The sequence below is a fragment of the Ischnura elegans genome, chromosome X (assembly GCF_921293095.1).
Source record: "Ischnura elegans chromosome X, ioIscEleg1.1, whole genome shotgun sequence".
Taxonomy (NCBI): Eukaryota; Metazoa; Arthropoda; class Insecta; order Odonata; family Coenagrionidae; genus Ischnura; species Ischnura elegans.
Window position 1 is genome coordinate 79,128,963 of NC_060259.1, and position 24,397 is coordinate 79,153,359.

The 24,397-nt window shown below is 36.2% G+C and overlaps 1 protein-coding gene across 2 annotated transcripts in view; it reads right to left on the minus strand.

Moving 5' to 3' along the window:
- Positions 1 to 4,078: 4,078 nt before the first annotated feature.
- LOC124171024 (fibulin-1-like) overlaps positions 4,079 to 24,397 on the minus strand; it is an 83,036-nt gene continuing 62,717 nt past the window's right edge. The window contains exons 5-22 of one of the 2 annotated variants that reach the window (XM_046550161.1): positions 22,076 to 22,223; positions 21,435 to 21,544; positions 20,628 to 20,723; positions 17,823 to 17,969; positions 16,117 to 16,269; positions 15,018 to 15,155; positions 14,432 to 14,605; positions 13,772 to 13,933; positions 12,151 to 12,282; positions 11,928 to 12,068; positions 11,092 to 11,286; positions 10,270 to 10,407; positions 8,903 to 9,060; positions 8,719 to 8,818; positions 8,538 to 8,649; positions 7,124 to 7,263; positions 6,605 to 6,731; positions 4,079 to 4,671 (exon numbers count right to left, since the gene is read on the minus strand). In XM_046550161.1, the coding sequence (XP_046406117.1) occupies positions 4,263 to 4,671; positions 6,605 to 6,731; positions 7,124 to 7,263; positions 8,538 to 8,649; positions 8,719 to 8,818; positions 8,903 to 9,060; positions 10,270 to 10,407; positions 11,092 to 11,286; positions 11,928 to 12,068; positions 12,151 to 12,282; positions 13,772 to 13,933; positions 14,432 to 14,605; positions 15,018 to 15,155; positions 16,117 to 16,269; positions 17,823 to 17,969; positions 20,628 to 20,723; positions 21,435 to 21,544; positions 22,076 to 22,223 (2,780 nt within the window). In that variant the 3' untranslated portion in view covers positions 4,079 to 4,262. The remainder of the gene's footprint in view (positions 4,672 to 6,604; positions 6,732 to 7,123; positions 7,264 to 8,537; positions 8,650 to 8,718; positions 8,819 to 8,902; positions 9,061 to 10,269; positions 10,408 to 11,091; positions 11,287 to 11,927; positions 12,069 to 12,150; positions 12,283 to 13,771; positions 13,934 to 14,431; positions 14,606 to 15,017; positions 15,156 to 16,116; positions 16,270 to 17,822; positions 17,970 to 20,627; positions 20,724 to 21,434; positions 21,545 to 22,075; positions 22,224 to 24,397) is intronic. The other variant, XM_046550162.1, reaches the window with a different exon arrangement.

Consider the following 24,397-nt stretch of genomic DNA (forward strand, 5'->3'; position numbering starts at 1 on the left):
TCACCGAATGAGCCCGAACCGCACCTTCCGCGGCGCCACTATCACTGGTCCCCCGGCAAATTTCAATCTCTTTTCTTCGTGAACCATTTCTACTGTACTAACTCTTTCTCTTTCATGAATGTGAAATATTTAATAAGTTTTGATAAAAATGTATTGTAAATGGTTTAGCTGTTTTAACGCAGGTTACTTTAGATTTAAAAATTTAATTTATTAAGTATTTCTCAACATGGAGGATATGCATAATATTTGTATAAGTACGTCAGAGATGACAAATAAAAGTTTCAATGGTAGGGCATATCCAGGACATTAATAGTAATAATTATCAAGAAAACCACGAAAGGGATTGTACAGCCAGTACTTTGTGCACCTCCATTAAAGCAAGGAAAGTAACGAAACTTTATGAATCCCACTTGATGTATAAAAATAATTCAATTCAGCATGTTTCATTCCACTACAGCATCATCAGGACTGAGTGTTGTCATTGTTTGGAGAAATTGTTTTGGATGATTAGTAGGAGGTCAAGGAGGGGGAAAGGAAAAATGTGTTCATGAGGGATCGGAGTGGTGTGGTGGCTAGAGTGCTGGCTTCCCACCCAGATAGTCTGGGTTCAAATGCTGAAGGTGGCAAAGATTTTTCAGATTGTCCAATCCCTGCTTGAATGCTTTGTAGAGGGCACTTCAAATGAGGCACTCTGTTCTTCAGATGGGGCATTAAGCAATGGTCCCCTTGGCTGCTTTTGTTATGAATAGGCTAAATGGTGCAAATGACTGTAGCTGTCGGTCGCCTTCTCCAAAACCATACCATGCATGTTCATTGGTAATTGCTGAATTACTTTTAACTACAGAAATAACATATATTGGTAACTAATAGTTCCAACTTTTTCCTTATTTTAATTGCACAATGTCGTAACTCTTCTCAATTTGCTTGAATAAGTGTTTGCTCTTATCATGGTGCATGGTTCATTACTATAAGTGCAGACTTTTTTTACTTTATAAAGTTTACGGTGCATCGATTCGCCAAATATATATTTCGTGTCTGATTGCAGTGGCGTAGCTGGGGGGGGGGATTCCGGAGGGTCCGAACCCTCCGAAATATAAAAATACAATTTTTTTCCTCCATAAAAGAAAACAAAATATTTAAAAAATCATGAATTTATAGAACATTTTTTTAACAAATGAAGTTTTTTCAATTATGAAAAGTGCTAAAATTAGTTTAAAACCCATCACTTAGTACCCTGTTTTTCAAAAATTTCCCCCCCTATTTTGGACCCACCCCGAACAAAATTCCTGGCTACGCGCACTGTCTGATTGCAACTGGTGAAACTCGTGACGTCACGGGGACCTATATGCTATACGAGTAGTCAGGAGTTTTACATTGCCTGAGATTACCAATGCATGCATGAGGCACAGAGCTCAGGGAAACATCTCTTAATAATCACCTGTTAAAATTGCCTAAGGTTGGAAAGTTTCCTTCATTTGATTAATAACCCTAATTTAAGCCAAGCTCTACCTGCTAGCAGCCTGCATCATAGTGGCACTCATAGCCTCGCACCAAGGTGGCCTAACACAGTGGCAGCCAGAACCAGAATAACGTCACACAGGCTTTTCCCAGCATTCATACTTAGCCATCGTGTTTTCGCGCACTTGAGAATTTTCACTTTTCGTTTAATCGCAAAAAATAGATATTGTCATTTTAAAATCTAATTAGTGAAATACATACTCCAGGAGTAATAATCTTTCGATTTAGGCAATAAAAAAAATAGGGAACCATCCTATTGCTCTCTGAGCCACTTTGGGCATGTGTGCCTTAGGCAGTAGCAGATTCAGAAAAAAAACTCAAGGGGGGAGGCCTTTACTTTTGTTGTAATAAAAAATAATCAAGTCACACGCAAATTTTAATGAAGTTTTATCTAAACTGATCGTACACATATACAATACAATACCATCTTACAATATAAAAAAAGTTAAAACTGTGGTTCTGCAGTTCTCGGCAATGTGAGTGGCCCCACAAGGGGGGGAGGGCGCACCCCATGAATGTATCCCATATGTATACATATGATTAGAGATGCGTGAAAATCGCAAATGCGATATAGATGCGATGTGCACAAACAAATGCGACATAGATGCAATGACAGGACTTTTATGATATTTTTATGCAAATTTGCCTTTTCGGAGGGAAAATTCGTAGTACATTTTATGCCAAGCACAGTTTAATTGGTCCACCGACACTCACCGCTTAAAGCATGTGAGCGACTGGCCAGCGGCTAGTTGGCTGGGACTCTACGTGGCCACGAATTATGTACAAGTGGGCGAGAGCAAGCTACACCTCCACCTCTACTATGTCTTATTCCCTAATTTATTATTGTTCTACAACATAATTATTTAAAATATTCTGTATTTTGTCATATAACTGTGTTTCACTACATTTTATTGTCATCTACCTCATTATGAAAATAAAAAATAGACGCTACAAAATGCGATAAACTGTTATTGAAAGTTCGATAAAATAAAAATGAAAGTGCGATTTTCACGTATCTCTACATATGATATATCCACCAATGGCCATAGGTTTGCTACCCCTGGCCTACACAACTGGAACATAGGTGGATAGGAAACCAAAAGTTATCAGCCTTGCAATGCTAGTGATGGTAAAAGGGCTAAGCATGCTCTGCTAATGAGTCACATCTCATTTCTTCATTGAAGCTTTCGCGGGACATCCTGCATACTTATTGGGTTTGTTGATGGATGTCTCATGGCCATTGCTGGTCACTTTTCTGAGGGAATTGGGATAGTTTTTTTTGAGGAGGGTTCATAGAGGGAAGGAGGTTGAAAGGGGAGGGTGTGAGGAGTTGTCAATTTATTTTATCCCTCTTATAGTGCCACCGAAATTTAAAAGAGTTTTGTAGCACTTTATGAAAAAACACAACGTGAAGTTACTATTTTAGATATCAATGTTATGTTTTTTTATTTCACTGAAAAGGAATTATTTCTTGATTATAATATTTTAATATATTGGATAAAGGATAAATTTAATTATTACAACAATATTAGTTTGAAAATCCGGTCTATGCTTGAGCCGATATATCGGCTCGTGGAGCAAAAGTCGATAAATCGGCCCGTGGCACTAAGAGGGTTAATACAACTTTAGAGCAGTATTCCACATCATCAACAGTTACATCTCAATTCACTTATGATGAAGATGACTCCTCAACTAATGCACACTATAGCTCTCTCACATGGAGTGTTAACTCAAAGCATTGTATTGGATGGTTAAGGATATAGCTCATCCTACAATCAACCACAGGTGTGTGAATTTCTGATTGTGAAGAGAGGGGCAGTTTCTTTCCGTGGAACAGGGTGCTCAACAGCTCAATCCAGATCCGAACCCAATACCATTTGATAGGTATCACAATGCTCCTCTCACTCGGTCACTGCACTGCTACCATAACTAATTCAAGGCCATAATATTTATGTACCAAACCAGCCCCATTTGAAAATTTTTGAGTCATTTTTATTGATGACCATAATATTACTTGGTAGCAATGGCGGATACACATGGAGGGTGAAGGGGGCCTCACAAGGGGGAGCCACGCTCCCCTTGTGGGACCGCCTGCATTGCCGAACCACAACTGTAACTTTTTTTATATCAAAAGATGGCATTATCTTGTATGAGTGTATAATAAAAGTAAGGGTAGCTCAAGAGATCTTTAGTGCCCCTCCCTTTAATTTTTTCTGTATCCGCCACTGCCTGGTCACAGGGAGAAAGTTATCAAGAAAAGTCGTCAGTGTTCACTCAGAGAAAGTCAAAGGAACTCAGACCAAGATAGCCATATAGTGTCAGTTGAGCATAGACAGCATGTCGACATTGATGGAAGATGGCATTTAGTCAGGCTAACAAATTCTAGGCAAAAGCATGGCTAATTCCAATTCCGAAAATTTCTATTCAGGATGTTGACTGTAGCTCCATGACACTGTTAGATAGATCAACTTTTGGATATCTATAAGGGATAATATACCTGTGATTAAAAATGAGACATTACTAATATTCAAAGCATGCTGAAGAAACTACATATATGAAATCTGTTTGCTTTACATTTATTTTGTGAATTCCTTTCATTATTCACAATTTATACATTACAACACATACACTGATATTTACATGGATTTTATTTTTTCTTGAGACAGCAGTTAAATAGTATTTGCGGACAGGTTTTCCACAAAAGCTTAATAATTTAAGTAAAAATTGCCATTTTTGTAAAACTTTTAAAATTCATAGCGAGATACATAAATATAAATTTTTGCAACAAAAGATCCTCCAATTATACCCTCATGATACACTTCCATTGAGAGTTGAAGTTCTATTTCTTGGGGTCCAAGAATTGGCCTAACTAAGGAAATGACAGCTTGATTTTGAGCGGTCCGGCGGAGTTTGAAGAATTCTTTACTTGCACGAGAAATTCCTGGTTCAGCCCTTGCATTAATCATATCGTAGTGAAATTGAACACTCTTCTTGCTATACAATGAACCAGTCATTGTAAACAAGTCAAGTTGGCCAGAAGAAGGTATAGGTATATTGGAAACAAAGCTGATGAAGTTGTAGACATAAGTACTCGGTAATCTTAGGCATTCAATATCCCCTTCTCGACAATACAGTGCAGCCCTTTTGCAGCGACTGGAAAGTAAAGAAAGTAGCAATGAGCAAGAATGGAATGAATTCAATAACAAGAGAAAATTTTGAGAGTAAAAGGAACTCTTGATATCGTTTGACTATTTCTATTCATGAAGCACAGGAAAAAACTGGTGATAATTCAGAAGTGAGTTCATCAAAATCATGACGAATAAATTTCTTGATTGATTTATTTCTTCGTAAAAGATCAATCAGGAATTCCACCTTGGTGTAACCCTTTCAGTACTGATTTTTTTCATTTTTGCACAAAAGCAATAAATACAATGGGTAAGTCAAAAAACCATTGGACCTTGGGAGAAAACATTGTAAAATTGTTGATTTAGATGTCTGTATTTTAATTCTAAATTACTTGACTTGGTTCGATTCACAATAAAAGCATTGTATGTACTTTAATAGGGTATAGCTTCTTTCATCAAAGATAACGAAAGGCATTGATTGCGATTCGTTACCCACCATTAGTGTATTCATAATATACAAATTATTTGGTTTTAGATATCCCAGGCAATGGTCAATTTTAACCTCATTTGAAAAAGGCCAGATTGGCATCCATGTGATGTCACTCCACGTGACGTCACAGGGACCTAGATTCTATACGAGTAGTCAGGAGTTTTACATCGTCTGAGATTACCAATGCATGAGGCACAGAGCTCACGGAAACATCTCTTAATAATCACCTATTAAAATTACCTAAGGTTGGGAAGTTTCCTTCGTTTGAAAGGGTATTAATAATCCTTTTTTAAGGCAAGCACTACCTGCTAGTAGCCTGCATTGTAGCTGCGCTCGTAGAGTCTCACCAATGTGGCCTCACATGGTGGCAGCCGGATCCAGAATGACCTCACTCGGGCTTTTCCCAGCATTCATGCTTAGCCATCGCATTTTCGCTCGCTTGAAAATTTTTACTTTTCATTTAATCGCAAAAAATAGAGATCGTCATTAAAAAATCTATAAGTGTGAAATACATATACTCTATGAGTAATATAATAATCTTTCGATTTAGGCAATAAAAAAATAATAGGAAACCACCCTATTACTACATCATTAAAGCATGATTAAGTTAAACAATTAGTTTTTAGTGAGCTGATATACTGCCTTGTCACTCACCTAGGCCCTAATACCTAACCTGATATATCACCACCATGTTCACATTGAATTACTAGACATGCAGTGAGTTTCTGTCACTCATTAATTTCTAATATAAGCAGCAATACTTGTCTCAGCCATGCAGAACATCTTCATGATCACCTCAATTAGGTACAGTGACATTTTGCAATATGCACAAATATTTGTGAAAATTGGTAGTAGCCATTTATCAACGTGAAATACTTCTTGGTGGTGGTTAAATTGCTACCCAAAGTCTTACATAAATCCTCATTCATTGAGCCCTCTCAGGCCCCCCTCCATTATACGTATTTTCATTCATATGAATAATGTTGAGTATGAAGGAGTATCACTGCATGCTATGGCCATACCCTTGCACAGATCTCGTTAAAATAATTCAGACTACAATATTTAATTATTTCTTTAATTTCCATGTTTCCGAGGGGGCTCTAACTTCTTTCTTCTTCTCCTCAATATACATGCACCAACCACCAGTGGGGGATAAAATATGAGGGAGCGCACCTCCCCCTCCCAAGTCCGCATCATAGCAGAACTACAATCGTAACTTTTTTATGTCATAAGATGGCATTGTCTTGCATGTGTGTAGTAAGTTTAAACAAAACTTTCTTAGAATTTGCATGTGACTTTATTATTTTTTTATTTCAACAAAAGTAGAGGTAGCTCAAGATCTTTTGCACCCCCTCCTTGAGTTGTATCCGCCACTGCTCATTACTTCAGTCCTAATATCTATATGTATATGACTAATAACTATAATAATTTTAAATCTAGAGCAAATTACTTGAAAGGATAGAATACATACTTTTTATGGTCCCTATCCCTGATATACCCAGGTGGGCAGATTATAGAATTACAGCGGTAGTCACCTCTCGTATCAATGCAAATTTCATCCGGAGCACATGGATTTCCAATGGAACATTCATCAATATCTAAAAAGAGATAATGGTGAGTGAGAAGATCAACAAAAATCCTATTCCATGACACAAAAGTAACAAATAGTATCAAATTTACATAGCATAAAATCATATTTTCATATCGAAGTATATAAGTAAACCTTTTTATAAAATATTGTATATTCTAGCATTGTGTATAGGGCTCAGATACTTTTACTCATGCATATTAAGTCATATGAAGTGTCCTTCAAGTATGGCATGTCAATAATAACAGTTTTAGGTTCACATCTTATCCAGTAATTACCATAAAGTAACTGAATTTGTGCCCACATGTCTGAGAGTAGAAAGAACTATGTACATATGTATTTTGATACGCTTCAGCATTTATGTATAATTACAGGTAAGAGAGATTCCTTTTGATATCTGACCTTGACAAGATCTCCCATCCCCCCCAAGTTTGTATCCACTTGGACAAGTGCAATGGTAGCTTCCTGGATCATTCACACAGTTCCCAATGCAAAGCCTGTTGTGTTTAAATATTTGGCACTCATCTATGTCTCTGCAAGTCCTATAAAAAGAAGAAAAAGAAATGTTGATGGATGAGCAAATTACCTCAGTGTCATGATACCACACATACCTAACCAAAACTTCAAGAAGCATTGGGATAAATTTAAAATTCCAAAAGTCACGTTTTCAATGATAAATTAGTTAATTGGAATTTAACCCAAAAAGCAATTTTGGTGCAAGTTTTTTTTTCCTTGACAAATTACGAAGCTTAATGATTCAACAATAGTAGAATTACTGTAGAGGATAAGGTTAAACTCTCCCCAGAACCCTAAAAATAAATAAATATATTCTAATCACACCAATCCTACTTATTTGAAATGCAGTAATTAAAAATTTTCATTTTAATTTGGCTCACCAATTTATCGAAATTAGTACAGTTGAGGACCTCAAATCCGGAAAGCTTGGGACCAAAGGATTTCTGGTATTCAGCACGCAGAAAAAGTGATACAATTTATTTTTGAGAATTTTAATTCAATAAAACCATAAACCATGGTCTGTCAACCCACATAGCACAAAATATCTTCTAGATATCTAGAAAATATCTATAACGTCTTCAGCTAATGTCTAGAAAATATCTTGTATTATCTTCTAGATATTTTGTAGATATCTGAATGTCCGCTTTTCTAATATCTACAAGATATCTTTGAGAATATATATCAATGAATATTGATTCAGTGTCTTGCATGTATAGGTCTTGAAGAATCCCCGCTCAAAAAGACATATGCTAGACATCTAATACATTTTTATAATAACCACGACGTTGAAGACATTTTCTAGACTTCTGGTATACATATATGTAAAATATCCAAGACATAGAAGATATTTTCTAGATATGTATCTAGTAGATATTTAAAATATCCAAGACATTGAAGATATTTTCTAGATATCTAGTAGATATTTAAAATATCCAAGACATTGAAGATATTTTCTAGACATCTAGAAGATATTTTGTGCTATGTGGGAAACAGCCCCTCAAAGAACATTCATCGCCTTGGATGAATTCAAGTACATTTCATTGAAGGAGGCAAAAAACTTTCCGAATAAGTCGTCAAATCACGACCATAGCTTCCGCAGCATAAACTGTATGCGCTTAGTACTGGATGAGAACGAGCAATAAATACATATTTTTCTTCATGCTTCAAATTGCTGTATTTGAAACTAAATTCTCTCAATTGCTAAGTCACTTTAAATGACCAAGGTTTAATTCTATTGGTAATAATCTATGAACAAAAAATAGGAAGGGGTTATTTAAAAAAATAAATACATGAAAATTACCTGTTATCAGAATGTAAGGTGAATCCAGGATTACAAGTGCATCTGTAAGACCCCCAAGCATTGAGACATTTTTGTTGGCAGACGTTACTATTTTCAGTACATTCATCAACATCTGAAAATTGAATCTGATTAAGTATCTATACTTTCAGGGTAGCATTAATAATATAACAGCCAGCCTTACCTTCACATGTGATCCCATCAGGACCCTCCTTGAAACCTGGTTTGCAGAGGCATTTGTATGAGCCAGGAGTGTTTTGGCAGACAGAATTAATGGAGCACACCTTGGATACAAAATATTTTAATAAATAATAGCCACTAAATTATGTTAATAATATGTATCTGTCAATAATCTTCCCAATAGGTACCTTATCAGCATATCTGGCACATTCATCAATATCCACACACTTTTTACCAGCACCTCTGGTAAATCCTGCAGGACATTGGCAAACGTACCCACCAGCACGGTTTTGGCAAGTTTGCTCTGGAGAACAATCATGAGTACCTCGGGCACATTCATCAATATCTGAAAGTTAAAAAATATATGGCTTGCCTTAATGAATGATCACCAAACCATTGACCCTCCCTTGTCTCACAGATGAAAAAACCACTGAAATTTTCATGGCATTGGTCTATATGCATATAGGTACATGAAAATCAATAGCAAAGATTGAGAATATTTGAATTCAAGTTAGATCTTCTGGTAACCAAAGTCAGCCAAAGCAAGGCAACTCCATGCAATGAAATCATTCCCAACTTACATCGCTGCAATTTTTTAAAATAAAAATTCCTCACAGTTCAGTTTACCAGCTCAGAGTCAAAGTGGCTATACGTATTTGAGAAAATATATTTGGTCAATGAAACAAAAAATATAGCTAAAATTATCCAGTTTTCAGAAAGTTTTGGACATTAGACACTGATCTCAGTCCACAATTTTTCATAACTATGAGGAAGTCGGGAAGATAGGTGCTCCTGACCTAATCGTCTCCAAAGGTAGGCAGTTTCCACAAGGGGAAAAATTTTGGAAATTCATGCATGCGAGCTGGTGACATCATGAGATTTACATTTCATTAACTCATTCAGGGAAAACTGCTAATTGAGGGAAGGAATCGCTCATAAGAGTGTAAACAGAAGATAATAGATGAGGTTGATGCCCAACGCTGAGGAGTATCTGTGAAGCAGTGAACTGCTAAGCAGGAGCACATAACGCCATCGACTTATCTACAAAAGTGCATCCACTTCTCATTGCAATTAGCTCTATTAGTAGGGAACACATCAGAATATGGAAAAATAAAGGTCTATTCATTTTACAACCTCTAAGGCAATCCATGAGAGCATGGTAGCTTAGTGGGAAGAGCACCAGGCTGCTGACTGAAGACTACTGAGTTCAAATCTCAGGTGAATCCTCCAGATTACCCCAAATAAAAATACACCTAGTATGAGGTGGCCCAGGGAAAGGAATTGGCCTATCTACCCCGAATATGTCAAGTTCACATGCCTGTGATTTAATTCAGGGTAAGATCTACCCTCAACTATCCAAGCCAACCTTTGGGTTGAATCACTGAGTGAGTGAGAGTACAATCAACAATGAAAAAAATGGTGATTGAGCCCATTATTTCATCTTGTTGCTTTAAATCCTTCATCAATTTAACTAACAATCCTAACAATAACATCAATGGCTTCTCATGAAGCTATAAGGGAAATAATGATAATACCGAGCAAATAAATACCATACCAACACAATGCGTTCCAGCTTCATTAAGCTCATGCCCACTTCTACAGCTCAGAAAATTAACACACTTGTAAGATCCCAATGTGTTCAAGCAGCGTTGATTGCGCTTGCAAGGATTTCCAAGGGCGCATTCATCAATATCTAGACAAATATTTTTAGGAAAAAAAATCAGGCAGATTAGACAAATAATTGGAAGATATCATTCAAATTGTAAATAATAAATCATTCATTTATAACCAAAGACCATCAACAAATACCCAAATACAAATGAGGTTATTTATAGACAGATAAATAAGGAAAATTTGCTGTTTTCAATTAGGTATAGTTTCTGCAACTGTAAACTGCTTTTTTCCCCTATCATATTTCAAGTGATTCAACAGCAGCAATTTCAGTACGAAAACTTGGAAATATGTATAATCCAGGGGCGCAGCTAGGAGTTAAGGCTAGGGGGCGTTTCAGGCACAACTAATACTGGGGGGCTTGGGGTATTGCATACCCCTTAGGGTAAGCGGGAGGAGCAGATAGGCCCTCCGCCGGAAAAAATTTAGATAAACGGTTCAAAATGGTGTTTTTACGGGCTTCTTAGGGATATTTTATTAATGCTCACACTATTCTATAACCAATATTAATCCAATTAAGTAAAATAGATTTAACTTAAAAAAATCTATGAGCTCTGGGGTGGGTTTTATCCCCCAAAACCCCCCCCTCGCTGCGCCACTGGTATGATCATCATACAATCTAAATTTAAACTTGTTAATACCTCAAGAAGGTGCCCTAAATGAACTTCAATAGTAACATATTACAAGTATTTATATTTCATGTTACCATTGCATTGTCCATCGCTAGCTGCTTGGTATCCTTTAGGGCACTGTACATTTATGCACTGCCCTGAATTAGACAAAATCATGTTAGGACCACATTTTTTTCTGTCACATCGGAAGGACCCAAGGGTGTTTCTGCACTCATAAAGAGGACCAAGAGCGGCACAGTTATCAGTTTTCAGACTGCACTCATCATCATCTGTAATTTGAATTATAAAATTTTAATGAACATGAAAATCATCATCAAGGTTTCATGGTTTTTTTAACCGGTAATGGTATTTCTTGGCACCAACATTTCCACAGTGTAGTCTCCTCTTGTCATCAGGGTTGTAGAGTATTGCCACATCAGAGTGACCCTAATGACCATGGAAGACTATGCCATTGAAATGCTGGAACCCCCGAACACAGTTAGATGTTTGGAAACCTGTTAACACGTTGCGTACCGGGGTATTTAAATTCCTCGGACTGCCAATTTGGAAATATGTGCCTATTAGGGCGTAATGCCGTTGGTTTAAACATGGTTAAAAAGTTAATGTTTAGAATATAACTTTACCCAATCAAATGTTATGATGCATAAATTCATTATGAATAACGAACAACAACGGAAAACGTACTGATGAATACATATTGTACGCTTTAAAATTGTTTAGGTTGACGTCCCTAAATGACAAGAATCTTCGTCATCCGTCCGGAACGTTCTGGAAAAAAATGACGAGAATTCTCGCCTTCCGTACGCAACGTGTTAAACTTACAATATCACAATAAGCCAGGAAAACCTAAAATTTTTCATGAAAATCATCACCTTGATTTGTTTAAATCAATAAAAAAAAACTTGCCTACCTTCACAAAGGCCAGTATGTGCATTAAGAGTATACCCCGTGCCACAGCTTGTAAATCTTATGCACTGAAAGGATCCAATTGTGTTATCACACCTCTGGCTAGAGGTACAGTCATGTGACCCTACCTGGCACTCATTGACATCTGGATAAAAGGAAATTTGTGATTATGCAAATAAGAGATCATACATTTGTTTACAAAAATATTGAATGAAACTAGGACTTACCAGTACAAGCTTGAGTAATGGGGTCCATTTGGAAGCCTCTTTTACACAAACAAATATAACTACCCGGTGTATTTTCACAATCTTGATTGCTGTCACATGGAATTTCACTGGCCTCAAGACATTCATTAATATCTATAAATGAAAATTTTACAATGCATCTTTTAAAATATCAAAACATCTATTAACACCCAGTGAGAAATGGGTGGTGGAATCCACGTGGAACCCACGTGGAGAATTAACGTGGATACCACGTGTTTTTGGTCGTGGAATCAACGTGGAACCCACGTGGAAATTTGGTGGAAAAATTAAAACAGCAGTTGGTGCTGTCCTAAAACCATTAAAACCTCAACCACTCTATATCTAAACCTTCTATATATGTGTCTACGATTTTTCATGTGCTCTCATGGCTGCCTTTCCACGAATTATATAAAAATAGAATGTGCGATACATTTTCACATAACTAGCGTGGTTTCAGGATGATAAATGACGCAATGTCACCAGAGAGTTAAGTTCCTCAAATTAGAAATTCTGTTTAACATTTTATGCTAATCACCACAAATCCACTTGAAATCAACGTGGATTCCACGTGGGTCCAACCACTCAATATCCACCACCACCAAATATCCACCACTCAACGTGGATTCCACGTGGGTTCCACGTGGATTCCACCACCCATTTCTCACTGGGCAGGTATGCAAAATTAACTTTCCACCATAATTACTGTTCAAGTTGAGTCATCACTGAGCTCTTATGAGAATGATTATTGGTGAATCAATTTGAAAACAATTTATCTACATTTACTATGATAAATTATTTTTCCACATGATAATCATTTAAAGTTTACAAAAAATAATGAATGCATGTGGATACATGATTGAACCAATGACTAGCTGACATGCCACCTGCTTTGCACACAGACTCTCCCTAGTGCACTAAGATTCTGTCTGCTAAAATTCCAAAGCTAAGAACAAAATATGAAGACAAAAAATCCACATTGAATGCTCCAAACCTCATAGCAGTTTTAGATGAGTTGTACTGCTTTACTTTTCTTTTTATAGCTCATGTGATAAGTGTCTCTGCCAAAAATCCGTCAATCCCCATATTTGAAATTTTAAGTACATACATACTATATATATCCTGAAATTTAGGCAGAAAATATGTTGGTATGTTTTGTGCACTGTATACATCACAGTTTCACAGAAAAAATTCACTTAATAGATTATGGAACCATAGTAAATTATTAAGTTTTATAAGCTGTGAAATTCTCAGGTTTCATGGTTTTTTTCTTACAAAATTGCTATTTTTTTATTACCTTCTATCTGGTTTTTAAGAGACAGAATAGCAGCAAAATCCATTTCTGTACATGCAATTTCCTTGAATTTTCCACAGGAGATCCCTCACATTACCCAGTAAAGTGGGCCACATTATGAGCCCCAGCCGAGAGCTCCCAATCACCCCAGACTGCCCCCGCTCACAGTACATGTTTAATGGACACGACCCTAGTTTCATAATGAAGTTAAATCTTCCATGGAAGATAGGATTTCATTATGAAACAAACATTTTAATAATAAAGTTTTCAAACAATGTAATACAAATGTAGATTTTTAAAGTCAAAACTCACCTATGCATTCTTCATATGCACCCAATTTCTGGTAACCTGATGGGCATTCACTTTCAGCATCATCTAAATTCTTGGAGGAACACCTATATCCACCAGGCTCATTAATACATATTTCTGTAGATTTGCTACACACATGAATGTTTTCACTGCACTCATCAATGTCTAGAAATAATGATGAAAATTACAAATATTTCAATAGCTTCAGTTACCCATAAATGCACACAAAACCATTTCATTTAATCTGGTTTACAGCAAAGACATAGTCTGCTACTCTAATTGTGGTAGATCAAATTGCAGACTGAAAAATAGACTGTTTTCCCCTCACTTGCCAAAATGGAAATTTTTAATGTTTTTTTGCTAGCTCAACTTCATGAAATATTTACTGAGAGAATTAATAACAAGTGGCAAACTTCTTAATCAATAAGTCACTCTTATCAATCTACCAAATATCTTTTTTTGAGATATAGCCATGATGGTGACCATTTCTTAGGTGCCTGTTGGAATTTGAAAACCCCTAATGGTTCATTTTTGTTTAGACCAAAGTAAAGTAATAGTCAACAGTAATTATTACTCCACATGAAATTACATATCTACTAATTTACTGATTTGAATGGCCCCCCAAAAGTATACTGATCATGAAGATATTTCTCATTTACTTACCCATGCACAACTGCCTGGGCACATTGTATCGAAACCCAGCAGCACATCTATTGCTGGGATCATTGGGTATCACCGGTGGAGAAACATGAGCAAGGCAAGAAAAGCTTCCATTGGTGTTGATACATACTTCTTTAGGGTTACACCTTGGAGGGCTATCCTCACATTCATTTATATCTGATTGGCAAAAGAAAAAAATAACTACCTTAGCATTCTTGGGCAGGCCTTTCCTTAAACATATTTCAAGAATAAGTTTTAAAATAAAATAAGTGAAAATGCAATTCCCTCAAAATTTAAACTTGCTACATGCTAAAGTTCTATATTAAAAGATCAAGGAATTCTGATTTTGAGTCCTTTAAAGGCAAATTCGTAGTTATTTTGGAAAGGAAGTTTTAAAGTTTCACCATAAAATGATATCAGCTGCAAGCTATTAAACCAAAATATTGATGGAGTTGAATTAACAGCACTTGATTTGCCAGCAGATGAGGACAAAAATACTTATGATGCAATTTCAAGTATTGATACTAAATATCACCTGGACCAATATGTGCATGATCAGGTGGCTGTATACACTACCTCTATCACTTACCTTCACAAGACTGCTGCCTTTCATTGAAAATGAAACCAGGATCACATACTGCATCACATTCATATGCACCGGCTGTATTGCGACAGAGTTCAGTTTCAGGAATACATCCATGAATATCCTCCTCACACTCATTGACGTCTGCATGATAGAAAGAGAGTGCAGGAATTAAATTTTAGCACAGGGAGAGATAAATTGACCTATAAATAATTCTGGTGAGGAGTACCATAAATATAGCACAGTATTATTGCTCTCTAAATATGTATGTATTTGCTAACTAAACAGTGTTACAGATAGAATTTTCAGCTTATGCATTAAGTGCTAAAGGTTGATGGGAAATATAGATTTTTTTGGGAAAATTTTCCCATGTAAAAAAGTTATGGGATTGAGGGCAAAAAATTGGGACCCCTAGGTCAACCCTAGACCCTCACACTGTGAACTTCTAGATGGTGGGGGTGTGAAAATTTATAAAGGCGTGATTTAATGATCAGTGTCAGAAGATTTTTCTAAGTTTGAGTCCTAGAGTAAGGACAAAAATTTGGTTCACATGGATATACATATTTGTGACCAATAAGCCACAAATAGACTACATATTTCAAGAGCTAGGGTAGAGGTCCTTAAGAACCAATATTTGCTATAAACATTGCAAGGACAATCGGCATGCTACCCAGTGAAATAAAGTTCTCATTTCACATACATCAGACTCCAAAAAAATCAGGAGGTATGACAAAACATGCCACCATTCCAGAAAAAATATGTAATAGGAAATAAGAAATGAGTGTTCACTGACTACAAAAACATACACACAGAAAAGAAAATTACACAGGGTCTAGTGGATAATATGCAAGGGTCGAATAGAGGCTAATAAGCAGCAAAGGGGCCATAGTTACCCAATAATTCATAACTAAAAAGATGTGCTACTGCAATGAAATGATGCTCATCCTTCCAATTAAAGGTTAAGACTATTCTCAAAGAAAAACTACCATCCCTCAGACTGGGTCTAAGGCAACGGGATGAGAAATTAAGCACAAATTATCGCGCATCCTAATCTCCATATTGACTTCAACTCAATGAGAAACTTGTGACTGAAAGCAATACCTACCTTCACAGTCCTTGGTGGCAGCATTATACTTGTATCCAGCAAGGCATTCAATCCTCTTGTTCATGTCCACACACGTAAATGACCCCTTCATGTTCATACAAAATTGTTGACCTCTACTACAATTGTCTAGCCCTTCTCTGCACTCATCAACGTCTGTAAAAATTAAATAATACATTAATCGAAGGTACTATTGGACAACAAAAAACAATGTGTAGCACAAAACAAGTCAAATTTATCAGCCTTCCGACAATTCATGAGCAATATTTTATGTGCCAAGCCCTTAGGTCAATTAGATGGGACTGTTCCATCATCTACTTGTAGAAATAATGCAGTTTTCAATTTTTTCAAACTTGCCAAGACTAAAATGGTACAGCATTTCAAAACTAGTCATCTCAATAAATTATTTATAAAGAAGTGGAAACTTGCATTTCATTCACCTTTGGATATGAGAAATATCTTAATTTAAATAGGTACATCTGAAGGGCTTAACTAGAGATAAAACCACCTATTTGAGGAAATAAATTGAATTCAGCAATTTTATTGATCAAATCATGAGATAAATAAAATATGTACTTATATTGCCCAATCATTTGAATTTAACCTTTAATTTCTGTTCCACTCAAAAACTTATCAATTTCCCTAGAATTCAATGGCATCACTAGTCCCAAATAATTAATTAGAGTGAAAAAAATTAGACACAAAGTAAATCTTGAAATGTCTTCCAGAAAGTCAAATTTTACAGCATGAGGAATTTTTCTCTGGTTCATCCATGCAACACGATGCCATCCAGCATTTTTTTATGACCCCTTCCAAGCCGGAAAAAGTCTTCCTCATACATTTCTGGAAGTGCACTCCAGCCCACAAAATATCCATGTTTATTCAAGGCAGTTGAAAGCATACTGCCCATGAGGGGTGATGATGGTAGCCTTTATATCTAACAACACCTGGAACATTTTATCCCATATAATCCCCTATGGGTTTCAAGAATTGAAAGCCATTCAGCCCACAGCTTTCCAAGGCTTCTCCAACAGTAGTCGTCACATAAATCAATTCCTTAATTAATCAATTAAGCTGGGTGAAATCAATGCGCAAAGTCAAGGGTATAACCAAATAAACTGTGATCATAATCTGGAGACACATTGTCCAGGGCTTCATATGATTCATAGGTTAATTCTTACCAAAGTTTTAAAACAATTTGACTATTCATCACCTTGACATGACATTCTGAATAACTTAAGAAGTCCTGCAAGCAATGAGATGCTTATTAGGGTGGGCCAAAAAATGAATTCTTATTTTTAGTATCAAATTTGCTCTCCCCGGGAAAGTTGACTACTTATATCAGGGTCTCAAATCTGAAATTTGTCATAATTGGATTATAGTAACCACTGTTGTCCGAGCCCGAAAGTTTAAAATTTTGTGAAATTCAGGTGGAATTAGGAGACAAATACCTAAGGAGAAGAAATTACAGCAAAAAGCAACACAGAATTTTATGCTTTTGACCTCTCAGTCTTCCACTGGAATCAATGGAGGCCTCTTGTTGTAGAGTCTTGAAAACTTGACGAGTTTTTGAATGGATATTGAAATAATTATGGAGTCTTTTGGATGACAGCCAATACCTACCTTTGATTCCAATCATTAGTAGAGGTGAAAATACCAGTATTTTTTCAGTACCAAGAATCAAATACAAATATGGTTATAACTCTTACCGATGCACGATCCACCCAATACATCATATGTATATCCAGGCGGACAGCTTTCAAAAGGTGTTCTTATGCATTTAAAGGAACCTATAGTATTTTGACAAATGTTATTTTCAGGGCAGCCATCTTTATTCCATTCACATTCATTTATGTCTGAAATTAAAAATGCAAGACTTTTTATCAATCAGTACTTGCATCAGTTTTGTTTCAGTGAATCATAACATATGAAATCGGGGCTTCTCATAACTTTGAGCTCGATAACAGTAAAATATTTCTTTATATCTCCCTTTATTATATGCATATGCCTGATCGAAGTTATCCGCTTCATTTAATACTAATTGAAAATTACAGCTTAGATAAGCTCTCAGAAAATAATTCAACGAAACACTTTCAATTAAGCAGAACTTTGAAAATATGCTACATGAGCTTAATACCCAAAGTGAAAAGGAATTACTTTCGCCAAAAATAATCATTTGAGAGAACAGTTATGTAGCAATATATAGCTATGTGTTGCATTTAAATGACATTCATGAGAAGTTGAAGATGGAATATAATTGAGAATTAGAATTAACTTATTTGCGGGTATTACTGAGAATTATGAATAGATTCTCATGATACAGGTTTTAACCTTATCCCTGTAATCAAGGAATTGAATACAATTTCATTTATTATCAAATGACCCTTAGCGAAAAAACTGTTGGATTTTAACAGTTATTGTTGGATTTTAACAGTTACTGTTGGATTTTAAGTTACTGTTGGATTTTCTACAGTAACTGTTGGATTTTAACAGTTACTGTTGGATTTTCAAGGTTACTGTTGGGTTCCATCAGTCACTGTTGGATTTTCTATGGTTACTGTTGAGTTACAACAGTTACGGTTGAATTTTCTACAGTTACTGTTGGATTCAACAGTTGTCCCAATTAACTGTTGAAATTTTCAACAGTTTTTTCGCTAAGGGGAGGCTAAAAGATTTTTTTACGTGGTAGATCTGGCAAGTATAAAATTGGTCACCAATCAATGAAAGCAGGTGCTATATGCATGTAACATCAACATATACAAATAGAAAAAATTCTTATTAATTCTGATGAATCTCTCTATGGAAACCCAAAGATTTCTGACCACAGCAGATAAAAATGGTATATAAATGACCAACATTGAAACTTTACCACAGTTTGCTTTTGAACTTACTTGAGCCCTTTAATTGATACTATACTGGCTGAACACATAAAAAGAAGGAACAACTTTGTTTCTGGGATACATGTTGAACTCAACAGATGCCTAATAACTAATATCACTCAGGTTTGAGGTGATTCCAGAACTGTTTTCACTGGAACTGATAAAAAATTGCTATTCCCTTACTCCTCATCCTTCATTTTTCCCTTTCTTTTACATGAGCACGCTGTTACTCTATCAACTGATTACATCTTTCGTAATCCACATTTCTGGCATTCAAGTTTTTTTGTGAATCTGCATTACCACAAAAGGTCTCTGCCAGCTGAGTGTAAATATATGCCAAAATCTAGAGTGATAGCTTCCCATTCAACTCCAATAACAAATATATTTCTCATCGCATTCTACGATCAGAATATAGATTTTATGCTTGATTGATATGAATCAGGCACTGTCACTATTATTTCCTACTTCGTAATTTGATTCAAAGGCAGAGACCATTGTGCTCCCTGTCTGTCTCTTCTACACTGAAGCATCATGGCATTTGGAGCGAGGAAAAATTGAATGAATACACTTTCAATTTGGAGCCAAACCCAATACTGCAGAGGTGAGTGAAATTGATGTCTTAGTCAATACAGCAGTCAAAGCATAGGCATACCCAGAGGGGGGCAACTCCCCCCCTAAAATCAAAAATATATTCAGTTCAAAACCAAAGTTATGAACAAATTTTCATTTTGAAGACAAATGATATTAGTACAAGACGTGGAACTAAAATAAAAATCATAATTTTTTCAAGCAAATAATTATAAAACTAATAAATTGCTGTCATAATTTCCTCAAAATTTTGGTTTCACCCCCCCCCCCCCTATTTTTGATTCTGGGTGCGCCTATTAGTCAAAGATAACTTTATTACATGTGTGGTGACTTGCGTTGGTTGTAATGTCACTCTCTGACATTATAGTTATGGTATAATATTTGGGAGTGGCAGCCGACAGCTGAGGTCATTTACATCATGATGTAAGGGTAGGGAGAGATGGGTGGAGAGAAACCCAGAATATGTATTAGCCTGCGCTCAACGAAAGGTGCCACGGGGACTACCGTTTAACGTCCCATTCAACGCATGCAGTGCTTTACTTCAAGTGCCCTCCACAATGCAATCAAATAGGGATCGAGGCAGTCCATGAAAAATCTCTAACATACCAATCGGACCAAAGTTAGAGGCCAAAATATATTTCCTTGACCAATTACACTTATTGTATTTTATAAACAATTAATTTTATCCAATAAACTGTTTGTTAGTATGGATGAATACTGCCCGCCTCTGCTCATCTACATTACAATTTTTCAATCCAGAGGTATTCTATGAGAGAGTCCAATTGGCAATCTAAGAAAAGATGCATGTGCAAAACCAAATGTGCTGGAAGTGAGGTAATGTGATCTACTTAAAAAATATTAGAAAATTTGAGCAAAGATTCTTGGTAGGTCACTTGAAATAATAGCCTCAAAGTTTTCAATGCAAAAGTTTTGGAAAAATAAATCTTTTTACACATGGACAGCTGCCAGTAAAACCAAATTAAATTGACAAGAATATGGCAACATCAAATGACAGACCAGTTGATAAACAAAGGCATCAGTACTTACCATCACAAACTTGAGAATCTGGGTTATAAATGAAACCAGGTGGGCATTTAAGGGGCTTGATTTCACTTGGCTGAGGCTGTGCATCTTGTTTAATCTCTGTAAATAAAAGCAGACGGGGGAACATGAATTGAAAGGAAAACAGAAATCCATTTAGTAAATACAAGTTTAATAATCGTTTTCAAGTGCCCAGAAATGCCGCACTTAAGTAGACCTTTGCTTTACGATCTTAATCCCTTTGAGATGACCGATTGTAAAAAGAATTCCATTTTGCTATGTTACAAAATATTCTGTACAAAAATAAGGTCTAGAATTACATAACTGATGACATAATGTGCAAGTTGTAGCTGGAAACTGTAAAATTTGAATACCAATTTAAAAAGGGCACAAAAAACAGCTCATACTACAGCTAAGTCGAATAAATTGTTAGTCAACCTCATCATAAAATAGGGATCAGCTATACTAAATATGTAGTTTTCAATCTTCTAACAAGAGACTTAAGTTATGGGTAAAAAGTGGAAGAAAAGTGAATTCCTTTAAAACCGCAAGAAGAGGACGGGGCAACTTAATAGGCCACATAACGAGGCATGAGTGCCTATTGAAGACAATCATAGAAGGACAAGTGGATGCAAAGAAAGGCAAAGGAAGGCCCAGAATAAGTTACAATTTGATGATTGATTTTATTTAAACTGTTTGACACTAAAAGATACACATTTCTAGCTTGTTTTGAAAATAGACTTCAAAAGTACAATCATAAATGATTTTGCACAAAAGCAATTCAATTTTTGAAATATCCATGAACAAGCTCACCAATGCAGCTACGTTCATCTGGACCCAATTGGTATCCAGGGTTGCAGGAGCATTCAATTGCAATCCCAGTATCGAAACATCTATGAGCACATGGACTATTAGTTTTGCACCTGAAAGCAAAATAAAAAGGTGGATGTAAATATTGATGAGGCCTTCTACAGTTTGGAGTGGTCGGTAAAAATGAATTTCCAGAAAGAAATTGTGTCAAAGTATGTTAACTGTGAATGAATGACTCCTATATGAAAAGAGGTTAATATCTATTTCTCACACTAGGGAGAAACCACTATGCCTAAACCTCCGAGAAGAAAGTACATACAGCTTCTTGCTCTCCAATATCTAAACCTCCATAACCTGGACCTTTTGTAAAAATCAAACCCATCTCGAAAAACTTATAATCTAGCAGGCCAGAATTGGACTCTTCCTTCAAAATTTTGGTCAACCTTACATGTTCCTGGAGTTTCTGATCTTATCTTTTAACATACATGACCTCCTGACTTACTACTAATTGATTGAAATGCAAAATGTCATTTTAGAAGATGTTAATCATTGTTAGAAGACCATTACACAATGGCTGACATAAAGCCTCAATAAACTTATCTTTAACCAATGATCCTTCTATAATTGAAGTTTCAATGACATACCTATCAGGGTAATCATTCTGCTCGCATGATTTTCCGTCTGCCATCAAAGTAAAACCATTTCTGCATTCACAAATGTAGGACCCTCGAGTTGGCTTGCAAATGTGTGCACAAAGCTGCCCAGGAAAACTGTCACACAAATTTATAAGGACTGCAAATTAAGAATACTATTTTAGGAAATGGAAACAAAGGCTAGAAGCAAAATTACATACCAGCATTAGTCACATTATATTAGAACAATAACAGCAAAAGATGTTCCACACTTGCCATATCAGCAATGTAAATGGAGAAAAATTGGTAGATCGAGATGAAATAAATTATCGAGGAATGACAGAAACTTCACGATTGAAAACTGAAAACTGTATAATCATGTAATCATTCTCCCAATATTGAGTGGAATCGCAGACTTAAAGGCAACTTTCAGTGATTTTGACAAACCTGCCACGATTAGACCACAAATTGATCACTAAGAACTAGTAGCTGCCTCGGCATGGGCACCTTCAACACAGATAGGCAGTAGATTTAATATATTGTTTATAAGCTTTATTATGTAATTTATACCTAAATTATATCCTTGGAGGATGGGCGTGAGGAGGGAAAAATGCATGGCTGGCATATGTAATATTAAATAACTACACACTACGATATATTACATTTAAAATAAATGTGAAATCACAGGATTGTACTGGTAGATAGATAGGAAGTACAATATGTACAGAATCTAGCTGCAGACAGCAGATGGCTTTAACACTAAAATTTTTCAAGTTAGGGGAGGGGGGGATCCGAACACCAGGGGCGCAGCCAGGAATTAAGGCTGGGGGGGGTTTAGGTGCACTAATACCGGTGTGTGTGGTGGTGTGGAATACCCACCAGGATAAGCGATAGGTGCGAGATTATTTAATTGCGGAATTTTAAGATAAACGGTTCAAAATGGTGAGTTTTACGGCTTTCCGAGGGAATTTTATTAATCCTTACACTATTCTATTCTGTTAGTAATATCAATTCAATTAAGTAAAATGGCCTAAACTTAAAAAAATTTCTGAGCTCTGGGAGGGGTTTTAACTCCCAAAACCATGTAAAAATGGATGTGCTCTCCAGGATTTGGAGTTTTGCCGAGGGCTATACATAATATATTTTTGGCTTAAAAAAGTTTTTTGAGGAAAGAAAAAGCAGATTTTGCCATACAAATCTAATCGTCGATATTCATCCTCAATTTTCACCATTTGTCAATGGCCACACCAAGGCATTTCAATTCTCATTTTGCGGCATATTAGCTTTTGGCTTATTGATACCTGCTCCGCCATTCTTTACTAACGCCGATGCTAGATGGTCAGATAGGCTGATGTGTTCGTATCTACAGATATTTTCCATTGCTTCTGGAGGGGTGGCTTGAGATCGCTGTTTTGAGGTGTCGATACATCACTTTCCGCGGCGCCTTGGAGGTATGCAATACCTATTCGTGATAATTCGACTAAGGCCCGATAAACTGAGACATAGGGCTCATAGATATCCATAATTAATTTTTAAATATTGTTTTTTTTCAGTTGCTATAAAAACTTTCATTGAAGAGATATATTAGATATTACCATATATGATATGTTTTCAACTTTCCTGAAGTTACGAGGGGGCGGCCACCCCAGACCTAATCCTCCACTGAGTTCCTGATACTGAGCGCAGGGGCGCAGCTAGGAATTAATGCTAGGGGGGGTTTCAGGCGCAACTAAATCTGGTGGGCCTGGGGGTATTGCATACCCACCAAGGTAAGCGGGAGGTGCAGGGGAATACCCACCAGGATAAGCGATAGGTGCGAGATTATTAAATTGCGGAATTAAGATAAATGGTTCAAAATAGTGAGTTTTACGGCCTTCTGAGGGATATTTTCTTAATCCTAACACTATTCTACAAGTGATATTGATGCAATTAAGTAAAATAGATTAAAATAAAAAATTTCTCTGAGCTCTGGGGAGGTTTTATTCCCCAAAACCCTCCCCTCGCTGCGCCACTGACTGAGCAAGGAGGCTTATCAAGGTCTTAATTTTTCTGGTAGCGAATTATGGGTAAAAAGTGGTAATCACAAATGCAAATACATTTAACCCTTAACCGGTGACGAGCAGTCTGAGAGACCGCTGCGTTTCTAAAATTATGAATATTTTCAAAATTAAGATTTCAAAATATCTATAATTCTCGTTAGATTCATATTTTTGCATAACATGGACATCCCACTCTTAAAATTTAACGTTCCTTTTATTAATTTCTGTAAATTTGCAATTGAACTCTATTAGTGGTCTGTGAGACCGCACGTCACTTACTAATTATGCATCAAGA